This window comes from Nipponia nippon, unplaced genomic scaffold, assembly GCF_047370975.1.
Source record: "Nipponia nippon isolate SJK-2023a ecotype South Korea unplaced genomic scaffold, ASM4737097v1 scaffold_2, whole genome shotgun sequence".
NCBI classification, from domain to species: Eukaryota; Metazoa; Chordata; class Aves; order Pelecaniformes; family Threskiornithidae; genus Nipponia; species Nipponia nippon.
The window spans coordinates 62,836,818-62,864,273 of NW_028262336.1; the positions used below are offsets into that span (position 1 = coordinate 62,836,818).

The 27,456-nt window shown below is 50.5% G+C and overlaps 2 protein-coding genes and 1 long non-coding RNA gene across 6 annotated transcripts in view; 2 read left to right on the forward strand and 1 right to left on the reverse strand.

Moving 5' to 3' along the window:
- Window positions 1-20,404, reverse strand: part of LOC148055808 (uncharacterized) — a 39,663-nt gene extending 19,259 nt beyond the window's left edge. Inside the window, exons 1-2 of one of the 2 annotated variants that reach the window (XR_015704652.1) lie at window positions 20,233-20,404; window positions 4,255-4,336 (exon numbers count right to left, since the gene is read on the reverse strand). This is a non-coding gene — a long non-coding RNA (uncharacterized LOC148055808). The remainder of the gene's footprint in view (window positions 1-4,254; window positions 4,337-20,232) is intronic. The other variant, XR_015704651.1, reaches the window with a different exon arrangement.
- On the forward strand, window positions 4,504-16,589 carry LOC148055809 (uncharacterized). Its single transcript, XM_087756799.1, has 5 exons — window positions 4,504-4,549; window positions 10,605-10,653; window positions 13,424-13,550; window positions 16,103-16,169; window positions 16,267-16,589. Exons 1-5 carry the CDS (start codon window positions 4,504-4,506, stop codon window positions 16,278-16,280), a joined length of 303 nt encoding a protein of 100 aa, XP_087612925.1. The 3' UTR covers window positions 16,281-16,589.
- Window positions 20,405-23,646: 3,242 nt separating the features above from the next.
- Window positions 23,647-26,894, forward strand: POU3F3 (POU class 3 homeobox 3). 3 transcript variants are annotated; one of them, XM_087757073.1, is made up of 2 exons: window positions 23,647-24,705; window positions 26,294-26,894. In XM_087757073.1, exons 1-2 carry the CDS (start codon window positions 23,647-23,649, stop codon window positions 26,372-26,374), a joined length of 1,140 nt encoding a protein of 379 aa, XP_087613199.1. In that variant the 3' UTR covers window positions 26,375-26,894. The 3 variants fall into 3 exon arrangements, with proteins under 3 accessions (XP_087613199.1, XP_087613198.1, XP_087613197.1); XM_087757072.1 differs by lacking the exon at window positions 26,294-26,894 and adding an exon at window positions 24,841-25,383; XM_087757071.1 differs by lacking the exon at window positions 26,294-26,894 and having other exon boundaries at window positions 23,647-25,383.
- The last annotated feature ends 562 nt before the right edge of the window (window positions 26,895-27,456 follow it).

Below are 27,456 nucleotides of genomic sequence, written 5' to 3' on the forward strand. Positions count from 1 at the left end.
TAATTTGGAAATAAATTTTGTTGCTGATAAATCCAGGCTCTATAGTCTCTGGGCATCAGAATAACCAAACCTATTAAATTATTTTAAAAAGCAGCTAGCTAAGTATGCAGGGCAACTGTATTTTAAAGGGACCTTTTACAGTGTTGGCAAAGTGTGTATTCATGTATCCCCCCTGACATGATAGACTGTAATGGCTTCGGTCTGTCATGTCAACCATCTGCATATTAAACAGTCCCTAAGTACACATTGACACAGCAGACCCTAATAGCTCTGAAGCCGTAACAATCTATTGAGTCAATAATATGCATGTTAAAGAGCATCTCCTGTACTTCCATCAATATCTTTTATCTTTTCCTTAATTTGTATCTTCTTTTTATATGTATATTCAGAGTTAAGGTTTTAGGAACCTTTATCCTCTAACGTGCTGCCGCAGATGTGAAACATGTGGCACAGAGAGGCATATGCGGTAGCAAAATCCTTCCCTAGTATCTGGGCCAGATCTTAAAATGAGGACTGTAATATTTTTATGCTGGCAGCACACATTCTTCCAGATAAGGTGGAAATAGCCCCTCTTTTCAGCTGGGCCGGATCCGATGCTCGTGAGAAGCCCAGGAAAGATTCCTGATGATTTCACAGGCTTTGGATGGAGCCCAGTGTGATGCTACTCATTTCCTATTACACATTTCCTTCTAATTAAATGAAATAGGTCACAAGGGGAAAATGAAACAAAAGACAAATGTATTTACTTACAGTAATATCAACCCCCAAAAAAGACAATCAGAAACAAGAGAAAAGATAATACAAAATACACTGTCTCTTCATTAATTTGAAATTACGTCTGGTACGACAGTCTTAATTCATTCCTGTGTGGTCTCAAGATCTTTTATACCGTGGAAGAGGGAGAGTGTTATTTAAGCATAAGAAAATGGTGACTTAACTTCCTTTGTCTAAATAACCACAGAGAAAAAGCTTAATTTGCTTTTCCTCAACTTCATGTTACCGTACCATGGTGTGACCCTCTCGCACCCTGATCACAGGACTTTCCCATCTTCTTCTGCTCCTCTTGCTTTCTGTAAGCATCACGATTTGGCTCACACTTTTAACAGTGAAACCAAAGTGCAGTTTGTGTTTCCAAAAGGCAGACCCAGGGACAGGGAGGCCACTTGACCCTATCGGCAGATCTTACTGGCCTGAATTCCCCTCTCCTTTCCACTAATTTGACACCGGTGTGTCTTTGAAGCACATATGGATTTATTCCAGCATATTCTTGATTAACTTTCACGCCAGTGAAGGCAGAATCGCGGTACTCTCTCTGTTGCTTTCCAGGAGTGTGTGATTCATCCTTCCTCTACCTTGCAGCATTTCATGTCCGCAGGCACAGCAGACCAGATCATCTGCTTCTGTGCCTCACTTCAGGACAGCAGCCCCTAACCACATGACAAGCACTGAAGGCACCTGCCCTCTATTAAGTCCTCAGCAACTTTCTTCTTGTAGCCAGCGGGCTTTTCTTCCCAATGCAATGGCAGGGAAGTCGATCAGATGCCTACATGCATGCCCAGGGATTTGCCCAACCATGAGGCAGGTCCTCAAAGCCTCAGAGTAGTGCATCCACTTCATCCTACGTGCCACCGTGTGTGTGATCAGGATGGGACTTTTTAAGCAGGGGGTAACACAGTGCTCACACAGCCACCGTATTCATTATTGGAGCTTATCCACTGAAGATCTAGCAAGCAGATTTAGTTTTGGGCAGGAGATGTTTTTTTCTAAATGAAAAAAGCTATTGAAAAAATCAAAGCAAATGAACAAAAGCTAAAAGATGGGTGCTGTAAAAAAAGATAAAAGTAAAAGTCACTGAAAGTCCTGCTATCTACATCGCCAGTATTTCCTTTAGCTGAGGGAGTCAACCTAAGCGGAGCTCTGGAAAGGCTTATTCCTGAGGGAAACGGTTCATTGCCAGCTCCCTTGTGTGATGCCGCAGTTCATCACCAAATAATAGCTGAAGCGCGGTCCTCTCTGCAACATTATGGGTACAGCCTTGCCCATTTGAGGAAAATGTGTGCTGCCTGGACTTGCTGCAGGAGCTCTCCTTTGCTATTCACCCGGGTCGGCCCTGGGACTTGCTGTGTAGCAGCCCAACAGCCAGGACCAGTCCAGCCCTAGTGAAAGCAGGAATGTCACACAGCAATGACATAGCAGCTCTGGATCATATATGACACCCGCCTGCTCATCTGGCTCTTCTGTTTGCACTTAACGAGCCCTGTAGGCTTCCCTGTACTTACCGGAGTTACCAGGCAATGTCAAAGAAGGACAGGAGAAGGAGGGCTGCTGGCCACACAGCCAGAAAGAGAGTCCTTTAAAGCAAATCCTCTGCACCGAGGATTACTGGGTTAGGTAACGCTTACTCCAGGTGGCCAGCACTTCGAGGAATTGTTCCACTGATTTATGAGGAGAGGTTGCCCAGTCCAGCCCCGTGGTAGAGCAACTGACACCTGCCACCAGGCAAAAGAAGAGTCACCAGTCTCGGTCAGTAAATGAGCCAGGTACATAAGGGCGATGGAGAGAGGCCGAGTGACAGAAACACAGTGCCGTAGGCGGGGTGCTCCACGTCCCCCCAGCAACCGCCTTGTGCACGTTGTGAGTGCAAAGTGGGCTCTCCAAGAAGGGCCTCGCTTCCTCCCACCTCGCCCCCCTCCTGCACAAGCCTGTCCCATGCCCAGCTGCAGCTGAGCCTGCCCCAGGCTGGCCTGATCCCCAGCCCACCAAAGTCAATGGAAAGATTCCCAGTGACTTCAGTGACAAGGGCTCTGTACCCTCAGGCAAACGTGGGAGAGCGAAATTTGGGCAGGGCTATGATTTCACTGTCTGTGTGCATAGGATGTCTCCTTTCCCACACGGAGGAACGCTGGCCACCCTTCCCACTTTTTTGGTTCTCAGTGTTCAACACTGCACCTGGAGTTATCTCCCATTTACCAGGGAGCTGATTTAAGTGTCTGACTCAGTCACATATGTTTGGCTCCCTTATCCAGAGTAAGATTTGGCCTACTAGCTGTGAAAACAGCTTATATCACATGTGCTGCAAAGCCTAGCCAGAACAGGCTGAATAAAGGATGAAGTTTAATCATGGAAATGTTGACCTACAAATAGAGAACAAAATGTTAAACCACATGGTATAGGGTGCTGCACGCCCCAAATATCAAGGAGAGGAAAGAAGAATTGAACACATTTGGAAAGTAAAGCTTACTGTTTGGGGTTTGGGTTTTTTTTTTTCTTTTTCTTTCTGCAGATTCAGAGAGTCAGACCCACACTGTTCCCGCTCGCGATGACACCCTGGCATCTGAAGAACAACATGACACCCACCACAAAATGCTGCTGTTGGCTGGCGCCGTCTAAAGCGGTGAGGTTTGGTGAGGGAGGTGAGACTGCCAAAGGAAGGCGAGTGGGGCTGTCACAAGGAGTGGGGCCCGGCCACCAGCGTGACTCCAGTCTACGGGACCTGTACAACTGGGGAGAGGTAAACGTGACGGGGACGAATGCCCCTTTCATCCCGTGTCCTTGAAAACTAGCCGCGGGCTACCTCTAACGGCTGGGGGTGTCTCCGTCATTATTTTCACACCACCTTTCAGCTGGGACGTTCTCACCTTTGTGGGTTTCACACAAAGAAGGGCAGCTTTTCTGGCAAAGAATCCATTTCCATTTTTAATCACAGCCATCACACAAACAGTTTATCTCACAGGATGTGAAAACTTTCTCATAGGCTTTATTTAACATCATTTGGGGGGGTTGCAAAAGACAAAGAAGAATTTTTTTAAATCAACAATCGCCTTGCTTTCAATAACTTGCGGGCTTTGTCTTTACGTACCCTGCATTTTAGACAAACGTAGTTAACAGCAGCCGGCCAGACCTTACTGACTGACAACTGTTTCTTTACAGGATTTCTATGTGCCAAGGAGCTGGACAGTAACATCCATTTGGTATTCATGGAAAGTACTTGCAGAACAATAATGACAATAATTGCTTCTGATTCTTGTGTTTACAACACTGCCAAAGTATCATTAGAGCCTTATTTATAGATAATAATGCTTATTAATCACACATATTTGAATTTTGGAATGTATTAGATTAATATTCTTTTGTAACTTGGTTCTGTACTAATGCTATGAAAAGCACTTTCTGAATGCAGCCCCACTGGGAAGTGCTCGCCTCAGAAAAGTAAAAGCATCCAAGCCATCTGCAGGTGAGGGACAAAGGGCATACCTCCTCCTTAGCAGGCAAACGCCGGAGCCGGACATGCATTTCCCAAAAGCAGCTCCTTTAGACTAAAATTGGGGGCAGGCTCCTGAAAAAAAAATACCAGGAAAGGTGTGATAGTAGTGTCATGCTTGAGCTTGCTTTTTGATGCCCTGTGAAAGGTTTTGCTTTCTACTGCTTTATAAAGAAATCGGTTTTGGGGGGTGAAGAAGAGCTCCGTCTATCATCTCACTCTTTAACAGCCCACTCTACCCCATGGGCAAGTTTAGCCTGGACCTCAGGATTCCTCATCAGTCAAGAGGTCGGTAATGAGAAATACAGTACAAAAATCACTCCTAATTTTGGTTATTAAATAATTCCAGCTTTTCTACAGCAACGTCTGCTGCAATTCAATAGCATGATAGAAGGAAAATGGATTTTTAAAAGTGACAGTTACAACAAGCAAAAATGTCACCCAAATCTAAATATCAACTGCCATATATTCATATTCTCCTTTGTCTCCCTGTAGCCCATTACAATGCTGAAAAATACACCAAAGCAACTGCAGTACCAAACTCTCCAATTTTTGGTGTGTGGCCAGCTCCATAAATTTGCATTTTAACAAATAAAATCCGGAACAGTGTAGTATGTCTTTTTTTTTTCTTTTTTTTTTTCCCTGAGATGGTTCTTCAAGCAAATTTAAAGAGGCTCTGTCAGTTTAGGGACCACATTTCCGTCTGCTTTTTTTTCCTTTTTACCCGCTGCTGATGTAATGTAACTACTATAAACACCAGAAATTAGAGGAACTGGGAAAGGGGGTGGGGGGGCTGTATTTTATTCTGTGTGTCCATTTTGTGGTTTTTATGGCGCTCCCTGCGCAGTCAGGATAACCTGTTCCTCAGTGTCACAGCCCCCATTGTCTCCAGGGATCTTTCACAGTGGCAGAAAAAAGAAATAATTAAAACGCAGGAGCTTTAAATTGTAAAGGACACTTGTGGCTTTGCTGCAACTCCCCCAAACGGCCCCTAGCTGATATATTTTAACAGATGAAATTAGAAAGTGATGGTTCCCCTTTAAAATGTGTTTCACCCATTAATATTCCAGCGTGCTTTGCTTACTGTGTTTATAAAATGCCAGTATTGAGGTTTCCCAGGAATTTCGAACCTATCAAGACAGCCGGTGCTGAGCACAGCCCAATCATTTCTAGACGAAGCCAGGATTTCAAATAAAATAAAAACCTAGCAGCGCGGTCAGAGATGACACCAAAGAGAAAAGTTGGGGCTGCGATGCAGAGGGGAGCCCCGTCCTTACGGATTTGCCACGACAAAGAGGGGCACCGCTCCTGCCCCAGGACCCCGGCTCCTGCCGGGGGACATGGGGTCAGCTTGTCCCTGGTTTTGCTGGGAGCAGGGTCATGGCTTCACCCATCGCTTGCAGACAAAGAAATTATCCTCAGAGTATGGGCACCGGGGGTGCACGGAGCTTTGGATTGAGCCCCTTTCTCACTTTCTGCTCGACACCATCTGGCCAAAATTGATCCCAAAAATTGATGGCACTGCACTGAGGGGACTTTGACCCATAACTGGTCGTGGATTTCAGTTCTGCTGCTTCTCCGCTTCAGAAGAGGAGCCCGTAACCCCAGGTGCACACGACCTGCTAGAGGTTTCACCGGCACAGAGGTGTCTACAGCATATTCTCCTCTCCCCAGCCATTGGCTGCTCCTCCAAACATTTGCTGTATTTTCCTTAGGTTTCAGCATGTCACGGTGCAGAAAGCTGTCCCTCTAACGGGTCTTTAAAATTTGCATCTTATTCTTTCCTAATGGTAGTAAGAAATAGCTGGGAGAGTTCAGTACTAAGATCCTAATTTCAGAAAGTCAAAACATCAGCATTTGGAATCATAATTCACCCTATGCAGATTCCAGACTTCTTATTTTCTTAATTGAGTAATGAACAATAATTTCTATTATTGATGTCTGGTTTTTTCAGGGCGATAGTGGTTTAATAGTTTCTCCTGCCTCTCTGAAGGAAAAGGCAAAGCAAACAGTTATCACATGGGGAAAGGTAGGTTTGTGCTTTATATCCGTAGGGCTGATTCTAAACCTATACAAAGATAAAACCAGAAACTTCCAGCGACAGCATTTTACCATTTTTTTTTTTCAGCCAGAGATACCAGAAGTCAGATTTCTATGTCAACATTTGACTTTCTAAAGAAAAGAGGCTGCTTTTTTTTTTTTTTTTTTAAATACTGAGTTCTCACTGAAGTCAAATGAAGGGGTAAATGCCCAACATCCTTGAAAAATATTCCCTTTCCTGCAGTGCAACTTTTGGGTGCCTGTATGAACCCCCAGTGTGAAAAAGCTGGCCCTCATGCACAAAATAAGTAGATGACCCTACAAACGCTGCTCACATGCCCCAGCAATTTCAGCACATGAGTCAGAGTATGCAAAATCAGGTCTCAAGCAAAACCCAAGCAACGAACAGCAAAACCACCTTCCTATCGTTAAGTGGAGTTGCTACAGGTTACGTTTTTGGATTTGGAGATATGGGGTATGAAAACCAAGACAGAAAAGTTTTGACTAACTTGTTCATTAACCGTATCTCAGTGGTCACAAAACATTAAAAATGAGCGTTCAACTGGAAAAGATCTAAACATAGAGAGTTTCAAACGTGTCTTTTTGTTGTATCATTTTATTTGCTGTATTTCTCACTAGCACAATATTATTCTGTTTGTATTTAGCATTGGTTTTATTGTCAAATAGTTATTCTTTCTGCTATCAGATTGCATGATTATTGTGTATTTATCCCTCCAGACACATATCATGAACATTTCTCTTCCTTATTTTTATATCATTTATAGCTACTAAAATTTGGAATTTGTAGTTTCACATCGTCTTCATAGAACTGTAAGACACAAGCAGGAATAAAAATAAAAACATACCTTTTCATCCAATAGTCTGCTAACCAAAAGGAGAAAAAATAAGCTTTGTATATTTCTAAATAGTCCTGTAGGAGTCATATACTTTTACTACGTGCTATATATCGTATAGTTTCTGCCTCTGTTATGACATCTCCGATTACTTAAAAAAAAAAACTTTCAAAAACATTAAGGCACAAACCTTTGTATGGAGTACTTTTAGTATGCTTTTTATTCTGACAAGATTAATAATTATCCTATAAGCATGACACAGTGTTTTAAAATGTTGTTTCTGCTATGAGTTAGCATTGTGCATATGGGTATAAATGTGGAAAGAAAGGTTATTTCACAGCAGAGAAACTTATACTTAAACAAATTGTGATAAAATGGCAAAACTGTTTAAAAAGGAAAAACGTAGGGTTTTTCCCATCACAGTTATTTTGAATTTAAAATATCTATAGTGAGTTTCAGAAGGGCACTGGGCATTCGTAATGAAAACACGAGCTACTGAAATTAATGGGAGAAAACTGGGGGAAGCATAGCAAATGTCCCAGGGCTTTGGGCAAAAGTGGCCAGAAAGAGATCTGCTGTGTGGCAGGTGACAAGCGTGTCCCCTCCCTACCACCACCAACCTGCCTTCTTCGGTGGCACCTGCGACCAGCTGCTGGTGGGAGGCAGGTTATGGACTAACCAGACTTTTGCTGTCCTTCAACAAGACAGTTCCCAAGTGTTTACAATCCTCGTGACAGCCTGAGCCTTTCCCAGAACATGCAACTGCCCTTTTTACTCAGTTCACGCATTCAGCGCTTTCCACCAGTGCGAAGCCACGTTTTTCTTCCCAACTGTTCAAAATGCGCAGTCATAGGTATCTTACGTATCATACGTAGCGACTGCAATTATTGCTGGCTTGGTTGACCAGAGCCAAAGTGGGTAGGATCAAACCCTTAGATGGCTTAGGCGTAAGGGCAAGGTCAATGTGGCCCTCAGACCTAACTCCATCCACATCAAATAAATGCAAAAATAATCCCTCCGTTGATATTAAGATCCAATGGAGATACAGTAGGGAGTGAAGTGAGGGCCAGATCCTGCTCATTCCAATGAGACAAAACTCCAGGTGGCTTCAGTGAATGGGATAAGCAGGATTTGGCCCATCCAGAGGACCACAAGGTTTGGCTTCCAGAGGCTGAGCTGTACCTGCTCGCTGGAGCAGGGCAGCGAAGCGCTGCAGTCAATAGACCTTGCACTAAGGGGAGGACCGAGGGCTACGCTTTCTCCCCACAGAAACCAACGGCAAGGCGGGCCGTGGCACCGCAGTTTGCCCCCCAGCTGAAGTGCTGGGATTCAACTCTGCTACACTCTTTCTATTAACTTCCCTTGCAGGAGTAATTTTTAAATAATGTAATGCCAAGTGCCAGAGGGCTCACTTTTTACAACATCAAGCTGAATCGTATCAACCCCCATTCTAAATTTCAAATATGATTGCATTACTTGACTTCACACTTTTTATAAAGGTCCCGTTGTGGTGCTGTTTCACGAGGTATAAAAGCCCGTGCAGGTATTATGGGCTGTATCAGTTCATTTCATCTCATTAATCAGCTACTTAAAAATGTTTTCCTTGCAGCGCAGTAGAAAAATAAAACAAATGTTCTTTTTTATCATTTCCCAAATTAAATTCATATTCCATAATGACCACATTTCATGTGCAAAATAACAAAATATGCTTACATACCTGACTTCACTTCTTTAGTGAATTGCTTCATTTGTAAAATGTTGCATGTAAAATTGGAACCTAAAATGAATTACTTGGTTTTTCTTGATATGAAACCTTGTTTAAGTTCACAGCAATTTTAAATATGATACATTTAAAATATTAATATTTCCCATATATTATTCACTGACTTTCAGGTTTCATCTCAAGTTAGTGGCACTTCATATTTCAAAGGAAGAAGTGTTTCTTTTTTTCAGTACTAATGTTCTATTAATTCACTTTGTAATATCACTCTGGTTCAGACAAATGAAATTGCACTAAATTGCTTATGCCAAGAATCATGCCAAAGTTGTTGGCATTATATAAAATTCCATTTTCCATTACTATTTTATAAGTTTTTTATCTCAGTAGCATCTTTTTAGGCATAATTCATAGCCCTGTTTAGTTAGTTCTAGAAGGACAAATATATGCACAAATATTTTTATGCTGAGATGGGGGTGTATGTAGATATTTACAGTAAAGTCTGTAACTCAAGTGACTTTTGCAAGGCACCAGATGCAAACTCCCAGTGAACTACCTTAACAGCTTTTCCTTTATGAACATTTTTTATTTTGGGTAGTTTTCTCTTCCAGCATGTATTTCATCACACACGTGTATAAACACGCACGTACGCACACATATACATTTGTGAAAAATAAATTTGTGTGCGTGTAGAAATACTTGAAATGCCTCATATGCATATTATGCAACATATGCCATTCATGTAATCGTTATATATATAAATAAAATGCATTTTATATATATGAATAAAATATGTGAAGGAAGTCCTTAGAGGACCTATAAAGGCCTTAACGTAGATGGATTCTTCATCACATCCAAAGAACTGAAAGAATATAAACCAGCATCTTTTTATATGACCATGTATCTTTTATAATCTTTCCATAAAGTCCACATGGCCTCATAACTATTTCCAGAGATGTGGATGGAAGTTATACCTGGGCAGGTTGAAAATCTTTAATGAATAAAGCAGCATCTAATCCTACGAAATGCCTTTCAGGAGTGAAATAACTACAAAGCGCTGGAGCAAGCGTAGCAAACAGCAGTAAAATCACCTGTAAATAGATGTAAGGAGCTATAAATATACCTCAATATTTGTATAGTCGACTTTCTCTGAACGTCATGAAAATCAGATGTTCAGGAGCTAGAAATCCAACTCCAGGGAATGCAGATTAACACATTTATACAAATATATAGTCTGTGCCTTAAACTTTAAGTTTGCAACATTGTTAATAATATACGCTCCTTTTTTAATGCCTGGTATTTTCTCCCTTCGTAATGTAAAAAACAAGATTTTTTTCTTCTAAAAATTTGATCGAACTCTTCAAAAAAATAAATTGCAAAATAACTGATGCAAATCCCTGTCACTTGTGAGCACAATGAAATTATATGGAGAAGAGCAAACAACAGGAGAGTCTCCTGCTCAGAAACAGAAATGAATGCCCTGTTCCTATATGGTCCTCAAACGCCAGGATTTTGAAATATGAATTAGACCTCCAATGCAAATTAACCTCGGAAGAGGGGAGAGGGGGGGGGAATCAGAGAGACATACCAAGTCAAACGCTCCTTTTTCTGCCTATCTCGTCCGCAATGTTAAAATAGGCTAAACAAAACAAGTGCACATCAAGATAGAGCCAATTAAGGAAAAGAAAGCGGGGAGGGGAGGGTGGGGTGGGGAGGAAGGCACCTTACTGAGCACATGGGGAGTGGGAGCGCAGCATCCCACCCCGAGCCATACCTACCTTGTGAGTGTTCAAAGGAAGACAACTGGGGTAAATTGGAACCAGCTTTGATTTTGGTCATCCGGTTGCACCCGGGATGCGGGAGGGGGAGAAGGGTCGGTCCGGGCGGGGGCGGAGGGGGGATAAAAAGCCTTCGGGGTGGGGGGGGTGGGGGGAGATACCGAGCGAGGGTGCCAAATGGTATGCAAATGAACGGGGTTTGGGGCGGGGGGGGGTGTTGGTTTTTTTTTTTTTTAGGAAAAGAGGGGGGGGATAGAGGAAAAGCGGCACCGTCAGTGGCGGGGTGAGTGGGTCCCCGCCCGCCCCGCACACGCCTGGGGGAAGGCGAGGGGAGCCCCGCCGGGGGTGCCGGCCGTGGGGAGCCCCGCCGGGGGTGCCGGCCGTGGGGCGCGGAGCGCTGCGGAGCGCTGCGGAGCGGAGCCGCCGCTGCGGCGGGGCGGCGGCGGGCAGGGGCGGGCGGGGCGCGGGGGCTGCCCCTTCCCGGGAGCCGGGGTGCTTCCCGGGGGGGGCTCGGGTGCAGGGCCGCCCCCGCTCCCCCGCCTTCATTCATCGCCTCTCTCGCCCCCCCCCGCTGCTCCTCCCGGCCCGCACAGCCCCCCCGCCCCGGCTGCCTCACCGCTCCCGGCGGCTCCCCGCTTGGAAATGGAGACCGGCAACTCTCACCAGAGCTCACCAGCATCCCACGGTCCTGAGGAAGGAGTTTGGGGCGGCGGGGGGGAGCGGGCGGCGGGGGGGGGGGGTGTTTGAGAGTGACGGTGAGGCGAGGAGGAGGAGGAAGGAGGAAGGCTGGGAAGAAGGGGGTGGGGGGAGACGGAGCTCCTGAAATGGAGCCAGCCCAAACGGGAGAGGATGCTGGAGCAGGGGCTGCGTCATTTCGGGGCTGGGAGAGGGCTCAGCCTCCCCCCGCCGCCTCCCTGCCCGCACTCAGCGGCGGCAGCTGCCGGCAGGGCAGGCAGGGCAGGGCAGGGCAGGGTGTCCCCCCCCCAGGCCGGGCGCTGCGGGGCCGGGGCCGCCTCCCCCCGCCTTTCCCTGCAAGCCCCCGGGGCCGGGACAGGGCAGGAAAACCCCACGCCAGGGGAAGGGATAAGCCGCCTTCAGTTTGCCTAGCGATGCCAGAAAAGAAAGGGGCAGGGAGAGGCGTACGGGACGCGTCTGCCGCAGGGCAGTGGCCAGGACCGGTCACGGTCACGCGTGGGGTCCCGCGGGGGCAACGGGCTCCGACGGCCGGGCGGGGGTAGGAGGAATGATCGGCATTTGTAACTGCGGGGGAAACACGCAGTCTTTCACAGAGTTTCAGCTGGGTGAGTGGAAATACCTTCTGCCCCTTTCACATTTGGAAGCGCAGTGGTCTTTTAGGGGGAGGAGGGGGGAAAAAGAAAATTTTTCTTTTTTTTCCTGCTGGACAGTGGGTCTCTTTGAGCCTACTGTCACATCCTACGGCTGCAATTATAAACAAACTTTCCTTCTGCAGAGAGGAAGTCGCTGAGATTGAGGTTCTGAAGGCAGCGAGCGGCCAGCGGCTACCCTGGCCTTCGCTACCCTGGCCTTCACCGGCCCTCACCGAGGGGCAGGGGAGGTGGTGGCCTGGCCCTGGACGGAAGAGCTGGGGGTGCAGCACGCTGCATGTCTGGGGCAAAATAACTGGCCTGGAACACCTTCCCTTCTTTCAACTATGCGCATCCCATCCCAGGTGGTTTCCTTCTGAAACTCATCCCCTCACAGGCTTTCTAAACTCAGTTTCAAATGCTCGTGTCCATGGTTTGGTGGGGGTTTTTTTATTGTTTCCCTACCACCCCTGTGGTCTCAGCTTTAAAAAGCAAAGCTGCTCGTAGTGGGGCTGAGATCGCAGGTGCCGTCATGGAGGCCCACGGTGAGCGTCAGTAAAAAGCAGGAGAAAATAGAGTCCCCAGGCAAGACTGCAGCGCTGGTACACAACCACGTACAGCCTCGTCCCAGCCTTCTACAGCACCTGCCCCAGCAAAGGTGGTGTATGCAAAGTCCTTAAAATATTGACCACAGTCATTATTGTTACGAACGTACAGATTTTAGCTTATTTTATGACTCTGCACGTATGTGTGTGCAACACGTGCACATGCACACACATATGCGTACATCTACGTATATACTCAGTAGTGATGGGCCTGTGAAACTGAGCAGTGATTTCTCTCCTACAGATAGATGTATAATACACACACACAGAGTGATGATACCTAAGGTGTTTGGGGGTGGGGATGCATAATATCTTATAAATTTGAAGTTTTTATCAGGCAGAGCAGATTACTTTAAGCGTTCAATTTCTCAGCGATCCAATTTTATTAGGATTTACTATCATTTGTGCTGCGCATCCCTGGGGAAATAATGCTTTGATTAATGTAATCCTGGGCTGGGATCCGCCACATGCCCCTCTCCCAAGAGAAGGGCCCTGTTTGACAAACAAAAACAGAGCAGCAACTATTGCAATCTGCACTCACCTTTCAAAAGCACACAGACCCGCACACACACACGGACACAAAATACAACCCCCTCCTTCCCCCCAACCCCAAATACAATAACAGCATCTCAAAACAATGTGCACTTATTCATTTGCACACAATGCCTCTGATTCAGCGTGGGCTGTACAGTCCAGCCCTTAACTGCACAGAGCCAGCCCAAAAAGGATCCTGCTCTGTCCCCCACTGAGAAGCTGAAGCATCTCTGGGAAGCTCAATGCCTCTCTGTATTTCAGGCTCTCCTTGGGCTCCCAACATTTCTGCCTCTTTGTTTCCCACTGCAGGCCTTGCCGCAAACCGATTTCAAGCCTGCTCCTTCAACCCACCAGCAGCCAGGGGCCCAAGAAGCTGTCCCTGCGAGGCTCCTGGGCACCCACCTGGGGGGACATGTACCACTCAAAATGGGCCCTGGTAAGTGAATCACAGCCAGGCACTCTGCTCAGCTGACAGGGGGAGGAGAGGGGGGACACACAGAAAACAACCTCAAAAAGAAAGTCTTGTCACATACATTTTTAAAGGGAAGAAAAGAAAGTATTCCTCCGCCTTTGGGGGTTGCTTGGGTTTGAGCAGCTTTGTTCCAGTCACCCCCAACTCCCCCAATCCCCCCCCCCCCCGCCCCTTCTGTTTGTGTCAAAGGCTGGCAGGAACAATAGCATTTAAACAGGAATAAACATGCCCAGATCAGAGCCCAGCCCCAGAGAAAGCTTTCCCTTTCTTTACATCCCTAGGTGAACTGGCTGGGGTTTCCCCTTTCCTCCTCTCTCCCCCCCCCCCAAATCGAAGCCCACCAGCGGCAGCCCCAAGAGCAGTTTAAGGTTGATTTTCTCCCACCCCCCCACAACAAAGCGGGTCCCACTGCACCGGAGGAGGACATCCAGCCGCAAAAGAGGGCTCTGGCCACACTTGGGCCACTTCATTCCAAGTCCGGATTAATAAATCCAGGGGAAGGAGGAGGGGAGGGATCTCCAGGCTGGAGATGAGGAGGGATGCGGTTTGCGCCGGGGTTTTCAATAAGATGCTGCTCTCTCCTTCGTGTTTACCCACTGACCCCCAATACGGTGACTCAGCGATTACCGAGCCCTGGGTGTCTGCGTGTGTGCAGGGGTGGGGGGGCTCCCCCCCCGCTTCTTTTCTTTCCTGATGAAAAACGATGCAATTACATTTCTGCATGCTGATCTGAAGAGTTCAAATAACAAGCCTTAAACGCATTATCAGGCGCTTGTTAAAGAAGGAAGGGGGGAGTGAAGGAAAGAGGGGAGCAAATCTAGACATATATGCGTCTGTGCATGCCTGGGTGTACGTGTACCTATATGTGCGTATGCATATACTTATATATGGATGTAGAGACATACTTAAATGAAAGACTGTTAGAGGAAGAGATCGGCTGTCGTTCGGCCTGAGTCCCTGCACCCAGGCAGATGAGGGAAGAGTCTCAATTTAAAACAGCACCAAACAAACGAGAGGAGCAAGAGGAAGAGGCGCAAATCACTCCAGGGAAAAGTTATTTAGGTGCAATCTCTGGATTTTCCCAGCTCAGACCGACTCTCCTACCCGGGCTTGATCCAGTGTTCCCGCTCCCCTTCCCCCTCCCACCCCGGGGGGATCCATCCCTCTCTCGCATTCCCCTTCCCAGCAGCGGCTCCCTCTCCCCGGCCGCCCCGCCCGGCCCGGGAGGGCGTTTGCTGGGACCCCGGCGCGGCCGCGGCCCGTTCCGCGCCCGCGGAAGGGCCGGCGGAGCGGGGGCCGCCCCCGGGACCGCGGGGCGGGGGGCGGCGGGCTCCCCCCCGGGCTTTCGGGTCCCCGCCTCTGCCCCCCTGCCCCCCACCCCCCAGCTCTAGCAGGCGGCGAGAAATTGTTTCAGAAGTCGGATGGCGGGGCTGAATTTAGAGTGGGGAGAAGGGAATTAATGCGGGGGGATGATGAATAATGTTAACTTTTGACGGTAGGAGTCATGATGGAGTTGAGCGAAGCGGCGGGGAAATATGTCATTTAATCCCAGGGTTACCGAAGTCCCTTTTATCAAACACCGTGATGCTGGAATTATACTGCTGTAAAAGCGACTGAGTGCTTAAAAGTATCCAACATCAGGAAAACATACAGATCGGAGGAACGGGTGTCAAATGAAGGCGCGTACAAACTAACCACATGACCGTGAAAACCCCAAGCGGATTAGGTAAATATAAATATGTGTGCATTAAAAAAAAGAAAAAAATGCACGGTAAAACTGTAGCTGCTGCATTCACGCAAGGAGAACAGACAGCGTGTGCATGTTTGTGTGCAATGCCAAAAAGAGCAGCCTTAAGGTTGACCTACTGCAATCTGCACTGAGCTCCTCAGACAATAGACAAGTTCAAATGTCAAAAAATCTAATAATAAAAAACAGAGCTGCCAAACTGCACGAACTGTTTTCTGGTGTATCACAATTATGCACCCTCTTATCCACTAAGAGACTGCCAGTCCTTATGCACGTAAAAGAAAATCTATGTAATGCATATGGATCTTTCTTTTTTTTTTTTGTTGCATGTGAAACGCTATTGAGATGGCAAGCACGCAAATCAGAATGATATCATGTCTAATAAAAGCGGGGCTAAGGTTTTCACAGTCTCTTTTAAAAGACTCCAACTTGTAAATCCCCTTTTTATGTCGCTACATGCACAATTATTCTTATAAATAAAAATCTACATCTTCAAGGAGCTGGATTGGAACTATATATCCCTCCGATTTTAACGTCAGTGGGAGCATTAGGTTTCCATCACAGGCACTGTGTCTACGTTGAGCTCAAGTCAACAGATAGATTGTTCCCTTCATTTGGCAACTTTCATTACAGCCCGTGTGAGGTGAACCCTAAGCTCGACACGTTGGCTTATATCAGAATTATGCAGCTGGGAAAGAAAGGACCTCTGTTTTAAAAGCTATCTTGCTTTGCATGTGCAGTTCTGTATCATTGTTCTAATTTATTACAGAACCCGAAATGCTTTGTTACGCTCAAAACAATAAATAAGGGTCCGAGTGAAGCCTTCAGAATAAAAGGTACGGAGAAACGATCTGCCTGCCTATTGTGTTTATCGTTATTATCTTTAAAAGTAAGCCTTTAACAGTAAGCTGTGTATTTTCCTATTTTCTCCAGATCGGTTAGTGTAATATCCCTAGCGCAGCTATCAACGTGGTCACAAGAACTATGAACTACAGTATGGGTAAGCTCGAAAAACCCCGAGCAGATCACGTTAGCCAAGAACGCTACATATCTGGAAGCCAGTCAACTTCACGTTTTCAGCTGACTGCTGTATTATGCACGAATGTGTTTTACATATAGCAGACTGTATACGGAATATGTCTTTATGTTTAACATTTTAATTTGTAAATGCTAATTAGGCAGTTGGTCTCCACGGTTATATTAGTAGATACCTAATCATTTCCCACTATAAGTAAATGAATGCTAAATACGGTAAACATTCACTTTCTTTTCCCTACCTCCGCGACAGTATCGCTCCTACATCCTTCTTCCAAAGGCGTCCACTCGGACCAAATAGGCATTTATTAAAAGAAGGAAGGGGTGAAAAAATAACCAAAATGCCCGGTGCGGCACTGTTAGGGTGACGGTGCCGTGGCAGGCACCGCCGGCAACCCCAGCCGAAGCGGGCTTTCCCAAGGGCAGCCGGCGAAGTTAAGTTTTGCCGGATGAACTTGTTGCTCGTTTTAGCCTTAGTTTTTCTGTCCGCGCTGCGGTGCCCCGAAGCCTGCTGCCGCTAACTGGTGCGGACGTACCGCAGAGGAGCGGAGCTGCTCGCTCCTGTTCTGTTTAAAATATAACGCAGGTTGCCCTTGGAGGGCTGGGAGAAGAGGGGGGCAGAGGGAAGCTGGGGGGAATCCGCTCCGTCCCAACCCCGGGGTGCTGAACTTTGCTGGGCTCTTTCAACTCCAAAACCCGCCCGCTTCAGAGGCGAGGGAAATGTTCGCTAAACTACGGCAAATCTCAAGTAAGCGACCACGTTTCTGAGGAGAATTGCGCTCTGGAAATGTGTTTTACTAGTCTGGAATATTGCTAGCGCTTATTTCGCCAAATGCGGTGGGTGGAAAGTTTTGTTCATGTAAATATCTCAACCATTTTCCCGCACGGTCAATCCACATGGAGACTTGACTCCGCTTTCCAAATGAAGACCCATGAACACTTTAAATGAAAAGTGTATATTCCTGTAGGTCGTTTTCCCTCTTTGATTACTTTTCTCTCCACCCCCTTTTTTTTTTCTTTTCTTCTTTTTTTTTTTTTTTTTTTGGTGTGTATGTGTTAGGCTTTTAGGCGGGGAGTTCATCTTGCCAGGATCTATCATATTTATGGGCTGTGTGATTTCCAGGGCTCCAATTGGTCTTTCCTTTATGGAGGCAAGGAATAAAAGTTTCCCAGTCGCAGGGAAACTGCTGGGGCTCCAGCGCAGGGGAACAAAGTGCCTTCACCCCCCCCGTCCCCGTCCCCCCCGCCCGTCCCCGGGGCCGCCGCTCCCCCCCGCCCCGGGGGGCCGCCCGGGACATCCCCCTTGCAGGTGCGTTAGGGGATGCTGCAGCCACGCGTGTCCGCCGCCCGTGCCCAGCTCCCTGCCGGCGGGCGGGGCGGGGGGAGAAGCAGCCGTGCTTAGGCAGAAATACCACAAAAAAAGACTCAATTTCTCACTCCTGTCCCCTCTTGCAACCGCTTAGGGAGGGAAAGGGAGAAAAGAAGCGGGCGCTGGGGGTGAGGGGCTGAGAGCTCAGCTGCGTCCAGCTAAGCTGCGGTCGCCGTCGATGTCGGTGGTTTTAGTTGAGGTTAACGCCTGCGAGTGTCCCGGACGGCGACAGCTTGGTGCCCGGTGCGCGGCCGGTGGGCGGCCGGCGGGGGCAGGGCGGGAGGCGGGGGCCGGCGCTGGCAGAGAGAGAAGTCGGGGGGGGGGGGGAGTGGCCAGCGGGGGGGGGGGGGAATAAAAAGCTACTTTTCCAGGTTTCATACGGCGATTAAATATTAAATGATCTAAAAAACCCCGAGTCGTTTTATTGCATCTCCAGAGGCTTAAGCGCCTTATTTGGACAAAAAAAAAAAACAAACCAAAAAACCCCAACCGAACCTGCGTGGCACCTCAGGTTCCCCGAACGGCGGTGCCCGTGCCTGTGTTTAATTAGCTGCTCTCGCTCCCTCGCAGGCCTCGGTCGGTTGGAGGCATCGCACCAAGGGGGACACTTTTGGGGCGGCCTTTGACCCGGCAGCCCCCCCCCCCCCCCGCCGCCCCGCCCGCCGCTCCGCTCCCGCCCCGCCGGCCCCGGCACTTTTGGGGGTCTCTCTTCCCCGGCCGGGGTGCCTTGGCTACGGGGGTGTGCCGGGGGGTGGGGCAGAGACCGGGGCCCGGGGGGGGCCCGGGGCTGCCGTGTGTCCCCCCCGGGGCCGCCGTGTGTCCCCCCCCGGGGCCGCCGTGTGCCCCCCCCGGGGCCGGGGCCGACGGGGGGCGGGAGGGGGCTGCAGGGCGCCCCCTGGCGGGCGGCCGGCGCCTGGCGGAGCGCGGCGAAAGTTGATTTTGTTCAGCGAGCCGTATCGTATAAAATTAACGACAGCCAATAAAATTAGCTTACATGTTTCCACCGTAAAAGTCCAAAACAAAATAAAGCTAGTTTTAGTGAAGCTAAGAAGCTCGGGTTTGGCCCCGTTCTCTCTGGCTTGAACTGGGGTCCTTTTATCTAAAGCCCAGTGCACAAACATATAGCTTAATGTGACTAGTGTTCTTCCTTTTATTTCTTTCTCTATGGCAACCAATATGTTCTGCTCAGAAATGTTCCCCCATCAAGGAAACAAATGATCTTGAGGGAGCAGCTCTATACGGCATCTGTTCCGATGGAGCACACAGAGTTAACCCCAGTCAAAAGAGACGCTGGGCACGTCAACAAGAAGTGGAAAATGAGCGATTCTTCTCCCCCCCAAATTGAAACCTATACCTCCCTAGTTTTACAAGCCATTTTATTGATTTGACTATCGACCGTTTCCAAAGAAGTAACTAATTCTAGGAAATTACAATGATCACCAGCTATTGTGTGTCCAAAAGAGCAGCAAGGGGGGGGGGGGGATATTATGCAAATAACACGGCAAAATTAAAATAAATGAAAGTCACGTAAGGGGATATTTAAGCCTCGGTAAAGTTTTCAGGAGCGGTATCTGGCCTACTAATTTCATCCTACATTATTTATCACATTATTTATCACACTGACCCAAACGCTATAAAAGAGTTTCAGATCATTACCCTATACCTCTCAATTAGAGGGGATTCGGGGAAAGCGGAGAGACAGGCAAGACTGTCAGGAGAGAGAAACAAAGTGAAATCTGGTCTGTAATCCTCCAGCCCCAATCTCCTTGGAGAATAAAATGAAGGGATGTCCTGGTTAGTTTTGATTGATTATACTCTTTCTGATGGACTTTCACGACAGAGCTCTAGATGTTGTGCTTAACCGCCTGTTCCCTAGCTACAATATTAACCCTCTGCCCGTACCGCCGCTCCGCACCTTCCCCTGCCTCCCCCCGCGCCCGTCCCTCCGCACCGGCGCTGCCAGCAGGTGCCCGGCTCCCCCGCGCCCCGGCCCGGCCCCGGCCCGGCCCCGGCCCCGCTCCCGCCCGCCGCACCGGCCGGGCCCCCTCCCCGCCCGCCGGGCCACCCCCCCTCCGAGAAGCAGCGTTTGAAAGCAGCCCGCATCTCTGCCTCTCCTCTCCTGTACAAATCTGCAATATTTTCGAGAGCTTTCCTTCCCGCCCCCCCCCCCCCCCCCGAGTCCTGGTGTTACAATAATTAACAGTGCCCGGGAAAGTGAAGTAGTAACCAGAAAGACTTTCCAGCGCTGAAGAATTGCTTTGCTGCCTTGAGCTTTGGAATGAATCCATGCTTTTTATGTAATATTTCACTAAGGTGCTTTTTGTTGCTGGTGGGATTTTTTTTTTCCTTTCCCTTTCCCTTTTTTTTTTTTTTTAAGCCTGTTTCCTTCCAGGCAGTTGCCATGGGTTTCCCTGTCTTGTCCTAAGCTTTTGAAAATACATATCCAGAAGACTTTAAAGAAAACAAAAGTAGATAAAAAAATGTAAAACACTTACCGATCATACTTCCAGGATTTAGAGATTTTTTTTAATTTTTGATTTTAATAAGGTGACAGGGGGAAAAAAGCATGTTCTCAACTCCAGCGAAACGATCCATGTTAAGATTTTCCTTTGCACTGACTCCACTAAGCCCCGCTCTCCACTAGTCTATTATTTTCACCAAAATATATGAAAATTTATGCAAATGAAAATCAGCACTAACTGTTCTCCCCTTGTTATACTTTGGATTTTTTTCCAGACAAAACAATCACACTCTGCAAGGGAGGGGGTGGGAAGAGTTGGGGAACTAAGTTGGTTGTTGTTTTTTTTTTTTTAAATAAAAGACATTACTCCAGCTCGAGCTTTATTTTTTGCTGTTGCTGTTATGAGGGTGTACATTTTTTTTTTATTTTGGGGGTATTTCTTTCCCCCCCCCTTCCTTTTTTATTAAGAAAGTAGATCTGTTTGCAGAGGCGCTATCACGTTTCATCAGGCCACCTGAGACGGCTTTTGAAAGCGTGTACTGTGAAATTCATAGCAGTAATTTAGACAAAATCCTCACTGTATATTAATGAAAGACGGCCCCATGGCACCGTTCCTATCCTCCCCATTCAGTGTAAACAAAACCACGAGACTCACTCGGTTTTTGAGCCTGATCCAAGCAAAATCGGCTGGAAAGGAAAACATGGGGTTCTGGCACTGACTATTCAAACGTCTGCACCTGGAGATCTCAGATTTATTCAATGAAATCTGTGTTGGATCTTTTATATATAAAAAAGAAACCTTTGGAGGACGCATGGGAACAAAAAAAAAAAAAAATCGTTACGTTTGGGGTTTAGTTACCAGTGCCCTTCAGACCCGCACGCTTCACTTTAATGGTTTTTCTGAGCCTACCTACCACGGTATTTTTTGCCGTGGGAGCCGAGGGCCGGACGGAGCCCCGCGCAGCGGCTGCCGGCGGGGCCGGCTCCGCGGGCGCGGGGGGGGGCGCGGGGGGGCTCGCCGCCTCCCCGGGGCCAAATTACTCGGCGTGCGGAGGAGGGGAGCGGGGCGGGGGGCGACGCTCCCCACTTCGGTGCCCGCGCCGGGAGGGAAGCGTGCGCGGGGCGGCGTGCGCGGGGCGGCGCGGGGCGGCGCGGCAGGGCCGGGCAGGGCCGGGCAGGGCCGGGCAGGGCCGGGCGGTCATTAGCAGCGCCGTGTCCCCTGAATGTCCGAAGGGTGTTATTGCACCGGCGGTCCCCGAGGAGCGTTCAATTTGCCCTTGTTTTTGTTGCCACTTTCTCTTTTTCCGTGGTTCACTGAGGTTGCCTGTGCGCAGCGTTTCCGCTCGGTCGCATCGCCCCCCCCGCTCCCCCCGCCTTCCCCCCGCCCCCCTTAACTCTTTCCGCTGGACGAGAAATAATACCGCGTTTCATGCCGCGGGCCGGCTCCCTGCGAGAGACCGCGGCTCGCAGGGCCAGCCCGCCCGCCGCCTCCCCCTCCGACGGGGCGGCCCCTCCGACGGGGCGGCCGGGCCGGGCCGGGCCGGGCCGGCCCTCCCGGCGTGACGGCGGCGGGCGGGGGCCGCGGGCGCGCCCCGGGGTGCGGGGGCGGACAAAGGGAGGAGGCGGCGGGCGGGGGGCGGGCGCCTGCGGGGCAGTGCCCGGGGCGGGGGGGGGGTGGTGCGCGGCAGCGGCCCCCCCGCCCGGCGGCGTTATGATTGTTATTGTGGTGGTTGTTGTTGTTGTTGTTGTTATTAATTATTACCGCTCGCCCCTGCCCGGGCGGGAGCGCTGCGAGGTGCGTGTGTCCGCCGGGCAGGAAGAGTTAAGGGGCGGAGGGATGGCGGGAGGGAGGGGGAGGAGGAGGAGGAGGGGGGAGCGGGAGGAGGGAGCGGGGGGGGGGGGGCGACTTCCAGCTCCGACGCCACTTTGCCTAAATTAAAAAGCAGCCAATCGGAACGGCCGGAAGGGGGGCCGCGCGGCCGGCGGCGGGCTGTCCGTCACGGGGCGAGCAGCCAATCGGCGGGGGTGGTGGCGGCGGCGGCGGCGGCCGGCTTCCTCGCGGCGGGGCCGGGCGGTGGCGGCGCGGGCGGCGGCGGCGGCGGCGGGCAGACGGCGGGAGGGAGGGAGGGAGGGGGAGGAGGGAGGAGGAGGAGGAGGAGGAGGAGGAGGAGGGAGGGCGGGAGGGAGGAGGGAGGGCGCGGGCACGGCCCGGGAGAGGGAGGCGGGGAGAGGCGAGCGGCGGGACTCCGGCACCGCCAGTGCGCGCTGCCAGCCCGGCAGCCAACTTCCCCGCTGGAGTTAGTGTATAAAGGATACCATATATGCACACACACATACACACACCTCTCCACCAAGGCGCTCCTCCTCCGCCTCCTCCCTCGACCAACTGCTGGAATTAAAATAAAAAGCAAAACAAACACCAAAAAAACAAAAAAAAAGCAAAAAAAAAAAACAAAAAACAACAAACCGAGCGAGCGAGCGAGCGAGCGGGAGAGGGAGAGAAACAATTCGCGAGGTAACGAGAAATTTCAACTTTTTACATTTTCTTTTTTTTTTTTTCCTACTTTTTTTTTCCAACCGCCTCAAGGAAAGGTAGGGAGAAAAAATGTCTTATCCAGAGCGTGACTCTAGCAAGAAGGCTCCGGCAGGACTCTTGTTTCAAAGGGGACAAAGTGCTCCAGCAACAGCACAACTTTGAGAAATGCATCATCACCACCATCACCACCATCATCATCACAGGAAGTTTTCTTAGGACACCAACAAAACTTGCAAATAAAAGAGCAAAAGGAGATCGAGGAGCCGAGGAGAGAGAGAAAGACAGAGAGAGAGAGAGAGAGAAAAAGGAAAATATACCCACACACAAAGCCTTAAAGGAAGAAGACAAGGAAAAGTTTCACTCTGAGAGGGGAAGGCTGAGAGGTGGAGATGTACTCCTAGGGGAGCGGAGGGGAGAAGGCACGGGGGCTTTTTGATCCCCCCCCCTCTTTTTCGCTTTTTAGCCTTTGTTTGGTTTCCTCCCCGCGAGCAGCAAACTCGGGCGAGAAGAAGGCGGAGGAAAAATAGATGTACGGCTAAATATTTCTCTTTTTTTTGGAAAAGAAAAAAAAAAAAGGCAAAGCAGCGCGATTAAAAAAAAAAAAAAAAGGGAAAAGGCGAAGCGAGAGCCGGCGACCGCAGAGAGCGCGCCGCGGAGCGGAGGCAGGACGGCCGGCGGACGGGCGGAGGAGAGCGCGCCGCGGAGCGCTAGCAGGTGAACCCCGCGCCCCGGCGCCCCGGCGAGGCTGGGAAGGCGGCGGCGGCGGCGGCGGCGGCGCGGGCGGCGGCCCCGGCAGCGGCCCCGGCAGCGCCGGGCAAGGGCGCTCGCGGCGGGCGCCCGGCAGCCGGCGGCGGCGGCGGCGCGGCGGCGGCGGCGGCGCGGCGGGGGCGAGCGGCGGGCGGCGGGCGCGGGATGGCCGCGGCCACCTCTAACCCCTACCTCCCCGGCAACGGCATCCTGGCGGCCGGCTCCATCGTCCACGCCGACTCGGGCGGCGGCGGCGGCGGCGGCGGCGGCGGCATGCAGCCGGGCAGCGTGGCCGTCACCTCGGTGGCGGGCGGCTACCGCGGCGACCCGGCGGCCAAGATGGTCCAGAGCGACTTCATGCCGGGCGCCATGGCCGCCAGCAACGGCGGCCATATGCTGAGCCATGCCCACCAGTGGGTGACAGCCCTGCCCCACGCCGCCGCCGCCGCCGCCGCCGCCGCCGCCGCCGCCGCCGAAGCGGGCTCGCCCTGGTCCGGCAGCCCCGTGGGCATGACGGGCAGCCCCCAGCAGCCGCCGCCGCCGCCCGACGTCAAGGGCAGCGGCGGGCGCGACGACCTGCACTCGGGCGCGGCGCTGCACCACCGGCCGCCCCACCTGGGCCCCCCGCACCAGGGGCACCCGGCGGCCTGGGGGGCGGCGGCGGCCGCCCACCTGCCCTCCATGGCCGGCGGGCAGCAGCAGCAGCAGTCGCTCCTCTACTCGCAGCCCGGGGGCTTCACGGTGAACGGCATGCTGAGCCCCCCCCCCGGCGGGCAGAGCCTGGTGCACCCCGGGCTGGTGCGCGGCGAGACGCCGGAGCTGGGCGAGCACCCCGGGCACCACCACCACCACCACCACCAGCACCCCGGGCACCACCCGCCGCACCACGGCGGCGTCAACAGCCACGACCCGCACTCGGACGAGGACACGCCGACCTCCGACGACCTGGAGCAGTTCGCCAAGCAGTTCAAGCAGCGGCGGATTAAGCTGGGCTTCACCCAGGCCGACGTGGGGCTGGCGCTGGGCACCCTCTACGGCAACGTCTTCTCGCAGACCACCATCTGCCGCTTCGAGGCCCTGCAGCTCAGCTTCAAGAACATGTGCAAGCTGAAGCCTTTGTTGAACAAGTGGCTGGAGGAAGCCGACTCCTCCACGGGCAGCCCCACCAGCATCGACAAGATCGCCGCCCAGGGCAGGAAGAGGAAGAAGCGGACCTCCATCGAGGTGAGTGTCAAGGGGGCCTTGGAGAGCCACTTTCTGAAATGCCCCAAGCCCTCCGCCCAGGAGATTACGAACCTAGCGGACAGCCTGCAGCTGGAGAAGGAGGTGGTCAGGGTTTGGTTTTGCAATCGGAGGCAGAAAGAGAAACGGATGACCCCCCCGGGGATCCAGCAGCAGACCCCCGACGATGTCTACTCCCAGGTCGGCACCGTCAACTCCGACACGCCGCCCCCTCACCACGGACTGCAGACCAGCGTGCAGTGAGGGGCACCGCGGCCGGGCGGGCGGCCGGGGGGCGCGGGGCAGCGCGGGCCGGGCCGGGCCGGGCACCGCCACCGCCGCCGGCACCGCCGCCGGCACCGGCACCGCCACCGCCGCCGGCTCCGGCTCCGGCTCCGGCTCCGGCTCCGGCACCGCCGCGCACACCCGCACGCTCACACAGACACGCTCACACACACGCACGCACGCACACACACACACAGACAGACAGACAGACACACAGACACACGATCCAGGCTCGTTCAGACTGCTTCTGTTTATATATATATGGATATATGCGTGCATCTATATATATATAAGATCGATACCAACAGGGAGCGGTGGAGAAGGTCGATCCGAGCGAGAGCGTTTAGACCGTGCTGGGAAAACGGGGTGGAGATGCGTAATGCACCAAACTGCAGATGTGCCGGGGGGTTGGCTGTGGGGAGAGGGCTTGGGCGGGTGGGCTTGGGCTTTTTTTTTTAATTATTATTATTATTATTATTATTTTTATTTTTCACTCTCCGAATTAGCCCCCTCTCGCAGCGATGAACACCACTGGTGTCTGCACCTCTCCTCTCCCCTCCTCCCCCCCCCCCCGCACTCTCCCCCCTCTCCCCAAAAGGGCTCTCTCTTCTATGAATCACGGAAACTTTTTTTCTCCTTTCTCTCTCCCTCTTTTCTTTTTCTTTTTCTTTTTCTTTTCTTTTTTTTTTTTTTTTTTTTTTTTTGAATGGGAGCAATCCAAAAAAGGGAAGCAGAAGCAAAATAATCTGGTTAATCAGAGGGTGCCTGCTGCATTCCAGCACCCTGGTTTTCTTGGCCAAACCGTAGAATTTTGGTGCAAGGCAGACATCCACTCTGAAAACATATATATCTATATATCTATATATTCTGCAAAATGAAAGGGGCCACTTTTTCCAGGAAAAAAATAAAATAAAATATGCACACAGCACTAAAAACAAGCAGACTGCATAGGGAAGCAAATACATATATATATATTTATCTATATATATAGGTATAGCTATAGAACAAAAATATGGAAATAAACGCCCGCACGCCGAAAAACTGACCCTGAGGAGAAAGGGGGGAGGGACGGACGCCGGGGGAAGGGTGGGAGAAGGAGAGGTTGTTGGTCCCTAAAGTTCGAGCTCTGTAGAAGGACTTTGCATGAATTAAGGGAACCAGCGAGAGAAAGGGAAATAATTTAGGGCTGTCAAAGTCTTGCTCCTGACGGCTGCCAATCATCACGGAAGAGTCATTAAAAAAAAAAATTCCACTGCTAATATTTTTTTTATTAATATTTTTATTTTTTATTTCTGGACTGATTCAGATAAAGGGATTTAGAAGGACTGAGCATCTGCAGCTGCACTTATCTGAACTTCTCCTCTCCCAAATCCGTTGCCAACTTTGATTGAATGGGTGCTGTGGATGTGATTATATAATACTGCCATTTCCAAGCAGTGTTTTTGGTAGGTTTTAATAAACAGACTTTTCAAAAAGACGGCAATATAGAATTGTTAGATCCGTTGTTGATCTAAAAAAAAATTTGCTTTATATTTTCATTAAATGACTTCTTTTAATATTTTATTCAGAATACCTATGAACTGCTGCAAAACGGTAATTTATTTTTTCCCCAGATCTTGTATTACGTGTTTTTTTCAGACGAGCACAAATCAAAAATGAAATGAAAATATGGACAGTTGTTAGGTAATAAGGGTATCTTTTGATGTGATAATTTGATTGTAATTTAATTTGAGTAGTGATTCCGTAAGAGCTGATTGAGAAAATAAATTTGTTAGAATGAAATAGTCTGTGTCTGATGCATAAACACTGTGTCGAAAAACCAACCAAACAAAAAACAAACCGAAAAGTTCTCCGAAGGGAAATACTGCAAACGCTGGGGCGAGGGACGACGCGGAGGGCCGGAGCCGCCGGCTGCGCGCCCCCCGCTGCCCCGGCCGCCCCCGCCGCTGCCTGCCCGCCGCCGGGCCCCGCGCCCGCCCCTCCGCCCGGCCGCCGCCGCGGCCCCTTCTCCTTCCACCGGCCCGGGGACCCTGTGGCAGGGGGAAGGGAAAGGCGAGGTTAGGGGCGGCCCGAGGCCGCCTTCTCCCCGAAAAGGGCTGCCTCGGGGGGCCGGAGGCTTGCGCTGGGCTGCGGGCGATGCCCGAGCCTGCCCGCCGGGCGCCAGCGGCCGGTGCCGAGAGCAGGGATGTTTCCAAAAGTTCAGGCTTGTTGTCGCTCTTTTCCGACTGAGGCTCGGGGGCGGGGAGGGGGGCGAAGCTGTAGCTTATTTTGACGCGCTTGATGTCCGTATGAATACTTGTGTCTAATTTATCTTTATAATTTAAGGAGAAGGTACTTTTCTTTTCTTCCCAAAAGGATATGTAGAATAATACTTTCAGCATCCTACGTGCGGTCCGCCTGGTTCACCGTTTCTGTTGTCGCTGTTGCTCTTGCTGTTGTCGTTGTTGTTGTTTTAGGGTTTTTTCTCTG